This window comes from Rattus norvegicus, chromosome 7 (assembly GCF_036323735.1).
Source record: "Rattus norvegicus strain BN/NHsdMcwi chromosome 7, GRCr8, whole genome shotgun sequence".
NCBI classification, from domain to species: domain Eukaryota; kingdom Metazoa; phylum Chordata; class Mammalia; order Rodentia; family Muridae; genus Rattus; species Rattus norvegicus.
This window is the reverse complement of record NC_086025.1, coordinates 128,294,490-128,308,187: the sequence shown is the minus strand read 5'-3', so window position 1 is coordinate 128,308,187 and position 13,698 is coordinate 128,294,490. Positions and strand designations below refer to the sequence as shown.

The window sequence follows — 13,698 nt, the reverse complement described above, 5'->3', positions numbered from 1 at the left end:
TACAGAGATAGAGTCAAATGATCATAATTGGGCTGCCTTATATTATGAGACAGGAGATCATAGTGGAAGGTTAATGCATATTTAAAAAAAATAAAACATGAGACAGTCCATTAAGAGTTGTCTTAAATCACATAGTGTTGTCTCAACTGTACATGCCAAATACAAAGTTGTTGAAGTTACAGCTATATTAATGTTAAAACACTCTGGATATAGAGTCTAAAGTGAAAAGCCCAACCAGTAATGTTGAAACCCAGATAATAGAAGTTCAGGGCCCTAAACTGCTCTGTGTATATTGTCCTTGAATATTTTATATCCTGCCCAACGTGATTTTGATGTTATTTTTTCTGCATCTCATATTTATTATTACCTCTGTATCTTGGCTGAATGCTGAGTGTCTGACGTTGCTCAATACACTGGGAACCAGGCAAGCTGTGTGACCACATGAGCCACAATTGCCTCCTTCTAGGTCTGCCTCTCTCCTAGGGGTGCTGGAGGGACCAAGTGGTTGAGGGCTTTGAAAAGGAACAAGCCATTGCTGGTCGAAGGGGACAGGACATCGTGTTTGCTGTGTATCAAATGTGCATTTGCACACATTAGATACATGTATCAGGAAAGAAAATCTGTCTTATGGAATAGACACACTGTGGTTTATTTGTGGAGGGAGGCACTGACACTAAGATCTCCCCACACTGGTGTCTTTATTCCGAAAGTGCAGCAGCAGATGTGAACCGCTGGCATCTAACTCCCAGAACTTCAGCCCTGTTATCCTGTAGGCCAAGACTTTAGAGTAAAGCAACTTCCTGTCCTTCCCGGTGCCAATCACACATGATGCGGAATACTTAGGTGACAGACTTATGTGTACAAGGGTAACTCCCCAGATGTCAATCCCAGAGGTTACCTTGGCATCTGAGAACGTCTGCTCTGTCCCGCCACTGGCAGGCCTTTTTTTTTTCCCAGATGCTTTTGGACTGACTAGTTAAAATATGGACTACATGTACAATTCTACAGCAGCACAGGAATACTTCAAATTTGAAACCATCGAGGGCTGTCTTTAATTAATTTGCCTACATCTATATTGGGAATAACTGCTCCGTAATAAGGGAGACACCGACGTGTTTGAAGTGTGGCACCTGTGGACATGCTCCTTGAGTGACAAAGCTGTCTTCTCCATTTCAGAACATGACGAGTGCCTCACAAACCAGCACAATTGTGACGAGAACGCTTTGTGCTTTAACACCGTTGGAGGTCACAACTGCGTCTGCAAGCCTGGCTACACTGGGAATGGAACCACGTGCAAAGGTAGAGAGAGCTGCTTTGGCGACTGCTCGGCATCACCCCCAGGGCCGCCCTTCTCTTCTCCCCGGTCCCTGTGCATCCCTCCTCTGCCCCTCATGGACAGAGAGTACATGAGTGTTTCAGGGTTGGTCCATGGCTCATCACCCTCCCCTCAGCTCCCGCCTCCCTCCTTGGCCGTGTCACCAGTTAAGTAGCCAAGCAGTTCAGCTTGTCCTGCACCTCTCTTCTGTGACCTCTGCCACAGCATTCGAATTCCCCCCTCTCTCCAACCACAGCCACACCCTGGGCATTTATATCACAAGCTGCTCCAGCTTTGAAACCACAAGCCTCTTCACCCCAATCCGCCCCCCCTCTAATTTGCGAACTTCATTTCTTCTTCTAATGCACTCTTTAGCTTCGCTGGATCTTTCTATTCATTAGGTCTACCAGTTTTGTTTTGTTTGGGGGTCCAAACATGAACATTTCATGATAGCATTTTTTCTGGAAGCAAGAGCTACTCAAGTGTAACAGCTTGTTAATGCACCCTGAAATAGAACCCTATCTCCTTAGTGTCTGTCACCATGGGATTGATATTAACTATGCAGACTGGCACAGTGTGTATTGTAGTTTCTTGTATTTGATGGTTTGTCAGCGCCAGTTGACAATTTCCCTAAATGTCCGCCTCCATTTTACTTGCCATGGGTGGACATTCCAACTGTACTCCACTGCCACTCATTAACTCTCTTTCCTCTGAGCCTTTCGACAGGTGACCTTATGCCCTTCTTCACACTGGAAAAGAAAAGCTCTTTTGAAACTACGAAGTCCTAAATAGGATAGAGTTCATATTCCTTAGAGTCAATTAATTCGTAAATGTAGACATTCCGGGCTCCAAAGCTGCTCACCTCTCTAATATATGGTGCCCTCTGCCTTGGCAGTCTGTAGAGGAGACTTACTGTGCTCATATCTCTGTGAGAAGGGAAGACCAGAGTCAGTGCAGTGTGGCTCATAAGGCCTGGTCCGTAGTGCACTGTTTGGTGCATTGACATTCAAAACGTCATGGATTTTCATGTAGGTCACCATAAAGAAGCCCTAACTCATTTCTGGGTCCAAATCTCACAAGCCTTTGCCTGGAAAAAATAAGACCAATAAAATAACTAAACCCTTAGAAGTTCCTTCTAAATATCTGGTCTGCATTGTTGGCCTCAGTTCTTCCTCCCATCTCTGCTCGGTACTGGTTCCTGTCTGATGTGAAAACCAGACCTGAAGTACAAGTAGCTCAGGAAAGTACAGCTGGATGCCGGCAGAGTGCACTTGGATGAAGGACGACTTCGAAGCGTCTTTAAAATCCCTCTGGGAGTTAGGCCTTAGTCTTCCGAATTAAGACGCTCCACGTCCTACCGAGGATGGGGGAGGCAGCCATGAATGTGTAACTGGGCCCGCAGTTGCTGTGCTCTGCACTGCCGACAGCAGGCTCTCGAATTAGTTAAGGGAAGCCTGGAAATGGTCTGGGGAAGGCGTTCGCTATGATTTATGATGTTTAGGCTCCAAATGCATCTAAAAATCCTTGCTGGGTCATGGCTCTATTGTGTTTTGGTTTTGTTTGTCTGTTGTCCGTTGTTCTTTCTCTTCTCTTCCGCCACCCACGCCCCCCTGCCCTTTGTGCATAAGATAGAGACAGACATAAGATAAACACAGTTTACATGGCTTTGGTTGACACCACAGTTAGGATTTTCTCTACCTTACCACCTTCATAAAGCGTAGCCAGCTACTCGGATGAAGCTTACGCCTTCGGATCTCTAGTTGAACCTTTGAGCCCGAGTCTGGCGTGAGCTGCTCACCCACAGAACTGGTCAGGAGAGCCATGCTGCAGAGGCCCTCATGAGTCAGTGGGTAGCTGAGGTGGAGAGAGGAGCCCTCATAAGCTCAGGCTCACCCACCCTGGCCTTGTCTTCCACCTCCCTTCATTTTCATCGCTGCTGTTGCTCCTCTCCTCCTCACCTGTGTCAGAGGCAGCCTACGCCATGCAACCCTGTTTCCAGTGGTTCCTACCTCAGCCCTTTCCTTCTCAGGGAAAAGCCTGCTCTAAACTCAGCATTTAGTCCATCAGGCTTGTCGGGGTCTCTGCCCTGACTTCTCTGTGGCAGGTGATTGCTGTTCTCCCAGAAGGCCACTGGAGTGAGTCAGTCAGCGGGCCAGCTCAGAACCCGGGAAGGAGGAGGAACCTCCCACACATTTTTAGCTCTTTAGTCAGCTCAGAGCCTCAGGACTTCATCATTTCTATTTCCTCTCATTCTCATTCTCTAATGACTCGCTTCATCTACAACACTTACCACTTTTAAATGTTTACTTTCAAGTGTGATTTTACAAGGGAATACAATACAAACTGCAATGTGCTCCATGCAGCGTGAGGTTACTATGTTTTGACATGTTTCAGGCAAGCTATTTCCTTCCTGTTAAAAACAGGAACTGTTTCCAAACCCAGTACAAGTTCATGCGTACATTCTCTCATGTGTATGAACTGCTGTCCCATGAGGAATCACGGTATCTTCCATCCATTGCTATCACATCAGGCGTAGAGATTACAGAGCGGTTTACTTACAGCGCGGTGACAACCGTGTCTCATACCGTTTGTCTGACTCATTCGTGTATCTGGATTATTGTAGCTTTCTGCAAAGACGGCTGCAGAAACGGAGGTGCCTGCATTGCTGCCAATGTCTGTGCTTGCCCACAAGGCTTCACCGGACCCAGCTGTGAGACAGGTAGGACTGTCATCTCACCCTGACTCAGTAGCTCGGGAGGACAATACCACCTCAGGTTTCAAGTGGGTTTTCCAACCATGGCGCTGTGAATAAGGACGTGCTGGAGGAGGGCCAGAGACACTTCAGTGACGCATGGTCACTGGCTGATGGCCTAAGTCACTCTGAGGAGGTTTTGCAGCTATTCTAACGAGATCAGTATTGAGCTTCTCCAGGAAGATGTGTGGGATTGCCCAGGATCTCAGGACTTAGTAATTCTTACTGCTCCTTCAGAGCACATTTTTACTGGAAATGGTGGCTATATTTAAAGCTAGAGTTGAAGGGAATAGCTGTGTCTGACCCTAGGATATACTCCAGTCTGCATTTATGCTTGAAATATTAAAACAGGTGCACTTCCATTCATTGTTATTTATTAGAAAATGTTCAAACCATTTATTCATGAGTTATTCGCTTAAGTGCTTGCCAAACTTATTGTTTCCAAGACATACTAATGATAAAACTTCAAAAAAATGTTAAAGACTATATGGTACGTCTGCAGCTGTATGACACCAAAATAACGTGTTCTGTCAGAAGAAAAGCACATGTTAGCAGTCAAACCGAAGGGCTCCCAGTTGAAATCATGAGTGGTGGTTTGGCGGCCATTAAGGAGTCTCATGGCAGATGACCTCGGAAACTGCCTTATGTCCCAAGAAAAATCTACCATTGGTGATCGCAGCTGTATACTATTGTCCCTTCTCACCAGTCTCACACAGGAGTTGTCCTGTGTGCTGTGCCTCTTGCACTTAGAGCCATGTGCTTTAGTAAAAATGCTGCCTCGTCAGCATGCGAGGCAGATGATGACCTGCTCTACTTGGGAAGTGCATGCTTCACTAAAGATCCCACTGGAGTGCGCATGCTGTGCTCGCCAAGTTCTTGCCTTCCCTGGACACCTGATGGGCCCATAAGGAATTGTTTTCAGTCTTCAGTGAAGAATGGCCTCAGATCCCTGATGTGAACTAGTGACACTCTTATATGTGGGCTTCTTTGAAAGGCATCATTTCCTACATATGAATCTGACAAACATATTGTATATATGAATCAAACTGGTTAACCTTCTAAACATATGGATTTTGAGCGTCCAATTATCACAGAATTTGCTGAATCAAAATCAGGCTCTGTTGATGCAGCGGTTCTCGAGGGTTTTTATCCACAGATACTTACTTCTCCACCACTATTTCCTCTGTACCTCAGTGTTTTGCTGACCAGATTTCCCGGGAATGACACTCCATGCTGGTGCAGGTTAAACGACTAAGTACCAGCTTTTTTTTAGACCTTTCCCTGATGTGCATATCATCCATCAATTTAAAAGTCACATGATGAGATGGGAAAATCTGTAATGGCATTATATTAATTTAGCAATGACATACTCGATACTAAAATAAAAAAAGCCACCATTTAGCTTTCTTCAATTATCCCTGAACTTTGAGTCTGTGCACAGACAGTTCCAGGGTGTCTCTAAGTAGCTTTGTGTAGCAACCAAGGACTTTGAGCACAGACAGAGGCTGGAAGCTCGCCCTGTGGTTTACCCGTGGCCATGACTTCCTATTGTCTGTACCTCAATACCTGACCTCAATCTTCACAGTTTTCGCCTGAGGTAGTTATCATCTACATTGGAGTTCTTAAAACTCGTGTTCCGAGCGATCCGATTTTTTATATCCCTAAAGTCAGTTATCAGCTACAACAGAGATGCTTCTCGTCCCAGATTCTTGCTTTCTAAGCAGTGCCTCCTGGTATCTTTGGAAACCTTAACTTCAAAGGCCCCAAAGGGGACATACTATTCCTAATTGGATCAGGCTTTGCTCCTTCCCGTCAAGGCTGCTGTTGTGGTAGCTGAGGGTTCTCCTGCAGTCTCCACTGAACATCAGAACACAAGGACCATCATATCACCCCTATGTTGTGTGTTCTACTTATAGTGCACCCTTATGATAAAGAGCAAATTTTCTTATTTTATAATCAACCAAGGTCCTCAAGGTGTTGATTCTCTGTCTCCTCACCTGATTTTAATCGTAGATATTAAACTCCACGGTCACAGGGTGTATTTTGCTCACTTCTATGTCCTCTAACTATAGTATGTGATGCACATCTTGGTATATATTCTGTAAATAAAAATATAAATGAATTACCAATTCCGCGATGAAGGAAATGGTAGACTGACTTCCTTGATGGGGCATCTTGCATGTTAGTTTAAAGAGGTCTATGTTTCAGGTGAAAATTCTTGTGATTTCTTCTCTCTCTCTCTCTCTCTCTCTCTCTCTCTCTCTCTCTCTCTCTCCAACATGTTGCCTGTTCCAGACTTCAGTGTCTCACCATCTTCCATTAGCTCTGTTTTTGCTGAGCTGACATCTTCACCTGCCTGTTAATCCTATGAGCTTTAACAATGATGATTGTGGGGATTCTCCTTCTCCCAGAGTAAAGAAAGCATCAAGAGGGCAGTGCTTTCCAAGTGCAGAAGTGCTTGAGCTTTACCCTGATGGAACCGGACGCATGGAAAGCCTAGAAAGGTCATTGACATGCCGGTCCAGCTGTGCTGAGCATGCGCTAGAGTAAAGAATTTCCACCTTTGCTCAAAAACACTCTTAGTGAGCAGAGCAGTTACTGGTTCTTCTAACTTCACTTGAGAGGGTTCCCCTAGAACATTTCTTCCTCCTTTTATTTAATCCGTTTCTGCATTGTGTCTTAGTAGAACATGGCAGAAGCAATTTATTAACTTCAAAAAGGAGTTATGCGTGCATTCTCTATTGAGGTAAATTAATTTTTCATGGACTTTTTAGCCACTGTACAAAATCACGCACATGAAGAGCATAACTTTGCTTTTAATTAAGCATCCAAATAGTCTATGAGATGTTGACTCGGATTTAGGAGGGCGATTATTCCTTGCATAACTCAATACAATGTGTTAGAGATGTGCACGCCAGGATTTAACAGCTCCGCGGTTGCTGTTCTCTTTATTGCCCATGGCTGAACCTCAGCAAACATGTGTCTACTGATATGATTAATATGCAAAGCTGTCTCACACAAAGTGTAAATCTCTCACAATGATTTAGTACATACCACTGAAAGACCTGACACGCTCCTACAAGCAACTGCTTTCTTAGATGAAATTAAAATGTTTATAACTGGAAAAGAGTAGGTATAAAATGCCAAGTTTGAAAAAAAGAAAACAAATACAAGATGAAATCTCATAGAAGATACCATGCATTTTGGTGATGAATGGTTCCTTTATTCCTATGTGTAAAACAGCCGTGTGTTTCTGAGCCGTGGATCAAACACAGGATGAACTTGGAGTTATTTTTAGTGAATAGTTAAATAAACATAAGTTTAACCTGATTTAGCTTTTTAATACACATGGTTTCAAACAAAAGAAATGAAGCAAAGTCATATGAGCATCAATTTACTTCAAAATAACTTCAAATGGATTAGAGCTGATTGACTTTAAATTATACATTATTGTATTAAAATGTATTAGCAATTACAGATCTGGTAGTAGTTAAATAGTAAAAATCTTTTTAGTGTATTATTATATCTCAATAGAAACTTGTATAGGAAGCATCGTTGATATTAATCAATCAGTGATAAGGTTGAATTCTCACATCATAAATCGTATATAGTTACAATCTTATAATTTTATAATTTCTTACACTTATAAGGTAAATCTTGCAGAAACTCGTATTAATTTGTGTCACTTTACATGGGAAGGCTAAAACATTAAAAAAACAAGAGGAAATCTGCAAAACATACTCTTACTTTTTTTTTACTTTTATTTAACAAAATTACACATGGTAGAATTGTGTTACCCCCAAATTCCATAAGATTATTAAAAAAAAAAACAGGGGCAGTGTGGTGCAATAGTCAATGGATTGTGTTTCTTGTATGAAGACCTGGGTTCTGTCCTTCCTTCCCCGGTGCTGGAGTAACGGCAACAGAAACTACCTCCCGAAAACCTTCCAACTTGGGTACCTAAACATCCCTACTCTTTATGTAGCAGCCCTTGGACCCTTTTAATTAGGTACTAATGCTTTAGTGTGGAAATGTGGTCTTCCTTGCTACATTTCGCCCAGGGGTCAAGAACATGAAAGTCAAAGCCAGAGAGGCATCAGCTCAAGTCCCAGCTCGTCCGTCCATCCACCCTTCCTGTGATCTTTTTCATGCCACTTCACTTTTCCACGCCTCAATTTGTGCCCAACAGTTCCTCCCACCTTACTCCAGATATTAGACGAAGCAGGCGAGGCAGCAGGGTAGTTAAGGTGTGACGAGTGCTGGCTGCACGGTATTAGATGTCACTGTGGAGGCCGTGGCACACCCCTGAGTTATCTGCATGGCCAGGGAGCTCTCAAAGAAATTTCGTTTTCTCTTTTCATTCATAAATAGCTTTGGTATAATCTTACTATTATCGAGTAGTTTAAAATATTTGACTCGGGAATTTCCAGACTTTCAAAAATTTAGTTCAAATGGCAATCTTTCAAACTTCATCTTTATGAAAATGTAAATACTATTCCCGTTTTCTTTAAAGTAACTAGATTAGCCACAGTGTTGCATGTCTGTAATCCCAGTATTTGAGAGGCTAAGGCAGAGGATTAATGTGAGCTTGAGGCCACACCGAGCTACTTCACAAGTACCAATCGACCCAGGACTGCATAACAGAACTGTTTCAAAATAACCCTAAAATAGTAGTTCTCAGTGTCCAAGGTCAACGTCATTCTTCCAAGTCCTTCAGATTAATTGGAAAAAATCCTGCTCGCTCTTTCCCAGTATCGGTTATGTATAATAGATAAAAGGCATGATGGGACATGTTTTTAGACTCTTACTGTAAGGCCTGCCTAATTAGCACTAGAAAGCAGGACACTCCATAAGGCTAATGCAAGGGAGAAAACACTTTCCGGCTGGTAGAGAGCAGGTTTTCAAGAAAATAGGCCAAGTGGAGCTCTCTGAGAATATCAAAATATTTCCAATTTTATTTTTTAAAACTGTTTATTTTTAAGTGTTTTATTTAGTCTTTAAGAATTTCCCAGTGTACATTTGATTGCATTTTTCTTGGTCTAAATCATCTCAAATCTTCCCCAGCTTCCCTATCACCCGGTTTCTTGTTCTTTCTCCCTCTTACTCACTAAACCAATCCTCCTAAAATAAAAGAAACAACAGGGAGTCTGATTTGTGTTGGCCAGGAATGGTCTGCCCAGGAGTGCAGAGACACACCCAGTAAGGCTCCATAGAAGAAAACTTACCCACCTTGTGCCCCTACCACTGCACATAGGTTCTTGGCTAGGGGAACTTTGTGCCTACCTCCCCTTCTCGTGCTGGATTTGATCTGGTTCCAACTTGTACAGGCCCAGCTTGTACAGGCCCTGCGCATGTTGCCACTGTCTCTGTGAGTTCATATACTTACCTGCCCTGTTATATCTGGAAAATACTATTTCTTGGAGCTGGCCCTCTACCCTGGGGCAAGAGTTTCTGAGTGGCTCTTGGCAGGCAGGAAAGGTGACAGGGAAATGTCTTCTTAGAGATGAAGTTTTAGAGGAAACAAAGGCAGAGCTGGCGCACCAACACTTGCTGTTTGCTTATTGGGTGGGAAAAAAATGAGAAAATGAACACACGTGATGTGTGAAAGTTACCCTTAAATATGTGAAGAGCTGAAACAGTGTGTGGCTCTAGGAGTCACTGGATCAAAGGTGGTTTAACAGGAAGGAAAGATCATCCAAATATCAGGTGATCTGATCACAAGAACCACCTATGGAAAGGAGCGGGCCGGCTGGCTTGGTCCATCAGAGCATGGATGCTGTTTGATTCTTGTGAGGTCCTGGGATTCTTAATGTCTCATTCGTTCATCATATTTACCTCTCAATGTTCCCCTCTGAGCAAACCACCCAGATACCTCAGAGGGTAGGTGGCTATCAACTCCTCCCACTGCCAACTGTGTATGTAGACTGGGGCAAATTACTTAACTCATTAAGAGTCTTGATGTCCTTGTTTTTAAAGGAGTACTATTAATAATTTTCCTTTCTAAATTGAGAAATTAGCGTCCTAGTGTCAGTTACAACAATGGTGAGTGCTCCTTGTTACTGTGACCTTACCTCTAATCCCTGTAATGACTAAAACAGGAATTCGCAGGTGGGGGAGTTAACTAGTACACTAACTAGTACTTCTCTGTAAGGCCAGTGGGGTAGAAAAGTCAGAATCATGTCCAGGGTACTCCTGCTGTACCCTGAGATGGCAAAACGCCCTCACAGCAGCAGTTAGCATTGCCGGATGCAAGTGCTGGTTCCTCTGTAGACTGTCACTGAGCTCCTGCACACACCGGTTTCTCTGTAGACTGTCATTGAGCTCCTGCACACCCCGGTTTCTCTGTAGACTGTCACTGAGCTCCTGCACACACCGGTTTCTCTGTAGACTGTCATTGAGCTCCTGCACACCCCGGTTTCTCTGTAGACTGTCACTGAGCTCCTGCACACACCGGTTTCTCTGTAGACTGTCATTGAGCTCCTGCACACACCAGTTTCTCTGTAGACTGTCACTGAGCTCCTGCACACACCAGTTTCTCTGTAGACTGTCACTAAGCTCCTGCACACACCAGTTTCCCTGTAGACTGTCACTAAGCTCCTGCACACACCTGCATGATCGGAAATTTGTAAACATGGAAGGAGCACAGTTTCTTTGAAGCTTTGTACTCTGACTGCACAGGGGAGCATTTTATCCAAACAACAGGGAGACGACAGGTGGCTCCAAAGCAATACCCAATACCTTTGAAGTGACTGTCAACTACGCATTGTGCCTGGCATGGTAACACCAGGGGAAACTGGGAAAGGGCTCTCAAAGAGTTCAGGAGCTGTGACCGCAGCAAGCATAGTTCACAGGGAACCTCCAGATGTTCTCCTGCTGTTGGAGCCCAGGAGGGAGCCCAGAGCTGATCGGACGTACAGAGAGAGCTAAGGAGGTTTCCATATCTAGGTTTCTCTGTATCTACATTTAAACATGAATGTAAGACTGAGTAAGAAGACGTTCACCTTGTGGTTCAATGACAATAAGTGAAGGAAGTCTGGGGTCCCGGTCACTTCAGTCTCTGGTGTGTCCCTGGCTAAAAGGTTCTCTTTGCTTGGTAGCCTTTATGCGAAATGCTCTCTCACTTAAGGAATTTTTCTTCAGATTCTAAAAGGCTCACCTCCAGTCTTACAAACAACCTAGATCTTTTCCTTCGCTGTGAACAGCCACTTATACTTTTACTGCTTGTTACTTTTTAAACTGTTTAATTCAGCAAAAGTAAAGTGATTGATTATAACTGGAATTTTGGCTTGAAGATCAACTAATGGACCTTGAGAAAGCAATAAGTATGTATTATCATTGTTATTATTAATAATTATTATTATAGTAACGACCATTAGTAGTAAAACTAGGTAACTTACAGCCCCGGTGCCTGGGACCCATCCGTGGTGGGCAAGGATCTGAAGTGCAGTGTGTATGACGAGATGCTATAGTCTTCACTCAATGACTGAAGAGCAGGACTCTCCATAAGGCGTGAACTGCAACTGGTGGGAAGTGGATCTCCTTCCACAGAACTGTGCTCACTGGCTTATATAGGATTATGGTAACGAAGACTGTTAGGTTTTTATACGTAATGAATATTCATAGAATTGATCAGATCTTCAGAAGATTTACATTCCCGTAGTGGAGAATGGGATGAAGAGAAGTCCCTCCGTGCCCTATACTTGCTCTAGTTGTTGGCTTTAGATTGTCCCCTCCCTTCAAATTACTCTTACAAACCACATGTAATTTCCTTTTTTAAAAAACATTTAAATTCATTTTACATCTCAATTGCTGTCTTTTCCTCCCAGTGCCCCCTACCATCACCCCAAGTCCCTCTCCCTGTACCACTTCCCCTTCTCCTCTGAGAGTGTGGAGCCCTCCCCGATATCCCCCCAGCCTTGCACATCAAGTCTCTGTAGGGCTAGGAGCATCCTTTCCCACTAAGATCAGACAAGGCAACCCAGTTAGGGAGCACACTCCACAGGCAAGCAACAGCTTTAGGGACGACTCCCACTCTCGTTGTTGGGGGATCCACTTGAAGACTGAGCTGAACCTATGCTATATGTGCCAGAGGGACCCAGGTCCAGCCCGTGTATGTTTGTGGTTGGTGGTTGAGTCTCTGAATGCTGCAGGGTGTTTATTGATTTTCCTGTGGAGTTCCTATCCTGTTTGGGGCCTCAATTCTTCACATGTAACTTCTTAATGAATGTTTCCTGGGTTCATATTTCTTATCCTTTTATTTTATGTTGTTAACCAACTATCTTATGTATTAGGTCTTTCTATTCATTCTCACTTTTAGAAGCAAAAGCTAAAGTCAGTGAATTGTTGCTCAAGGTCACATAGTTATCAAACTGAAGAGCCAGGAATTCAGTGCAGGTAAATTCAGTGCAGGTATGCATACACCCAAGGCCTGTGTCTTTGCTATGGAGGAGCATCCACAGGAGCATTCCTCCTCCTCCTCCTCCTCCTCCTCCTCCTCCTCCTCCTCCTCCTCTTCTTCTTCTTCCTCCTCCTCCTCTTCTTCCTCCTCCTCCTCTCCTTCTTCTTCTCCTATTCATGATGTTAAGAAAATAATTTGATACATGCAAATAGCATGTTATGCTCACATCAGGGCAGTTAGGATGTTCATCTCCTCAAACATTTATTAATTGCACAGTTGAAAGACTTCCAACTCTTCTAGTAGACTGTAGGCACCTAACAGTACTGTGGAACACTAGAACTAAGTCCTCCCATCTAGCTGTATTTTTGCTGCTGTTATCTGACTCCTCCCTCTTTCCTAGCTTCTGGTATCAACCTGTTGACTATCCCCATGGAATTGGACCCTGTGACCTCTGCCTTTTCTACCTGGCTCATTTGCACAGGTGTCTTCTTCCTGCTGCGGTCCCTCTGGTTGACATTTTTCTCCCTCTCATAACACAAACGTAGAAATTGTTCAAGATTACACACTTGACCATCCCATTTATTGCCAAACACTAGCGGCTTTATGGAACTGAACTACCCTGAAGTCTTCAAAAGACATCCACCTATGTCATGGTTTCTCCAAAGATGATCTTCATGCTCCAAGGGGTTCATGTCACCCCCACATTCTGAGCTTCCTTTTCAGCATGCTCTCTGCCTTTCTGCCTTATCTCTTTTCTTTCTGTCTTTGTTGGTGGTGATTTATTTTCTGTTTGGAGGGAGAGTTCTTTTTTGCTGTTTTATATATGCATATGTGTGTATGTATATAGATATAGATGATATAGACTTAGACATAGATGTAGACATAGACACAGATAACTGAAAGGTCCCGGCTAGATGGGCTGATAATTCTCCTGACTCTGTCTCCGAAGTGCTAAGGGCTGTGCTGCCAAACCACACTCTGACTGTTTTCCTTTGTTGTTGAAGTCAAAAGACGTCCCATCTCTCTCCATTCCCACTGAAGCACCAGTCTATATCATTGCAGCACAATTTTAACCAAACTGTTGAGGACAAGGGGAAGAGACTAAAGAAGAACAAGCAGAGGAGAGAGTAAAAAATGACACAGAAGCCAGGCTTTCTAGATGTGTTTTGGTGATTCCTTGTCATGGAGTGAGAAGCAGATTTTCCATTAAAGCTCTAACATGAAAGCCAGATA

General features: G+C 43.6%; 1 protein-coding gene across 2 annotated transcripts in view; it reads left to right on the top strand.

Moving 5' to 3' along the window:
• Positions 1-13,698, top strand: part of Nell2 (neural EGFL like 2) — a 319,795-nt gene that overhangs the window by 233,940 nt on the left and 72,157 nt on the right. For both annotated transcript variants that reach the window (NM_031070.3, XM_008765798.2), the window contains exons 15-16: positions 1,177-1,299; positions 3,939-4,034. In NM_031070.3, coding sequence (NP_112332.2) covers positions 1,177-1,299; positions 3,939-4,034 — 219 coding nt within the window. The remainder of the gene's footprint in view (positions 1-1,176; positions 1,300-3,938; positions 4,035-13,698) is intronic.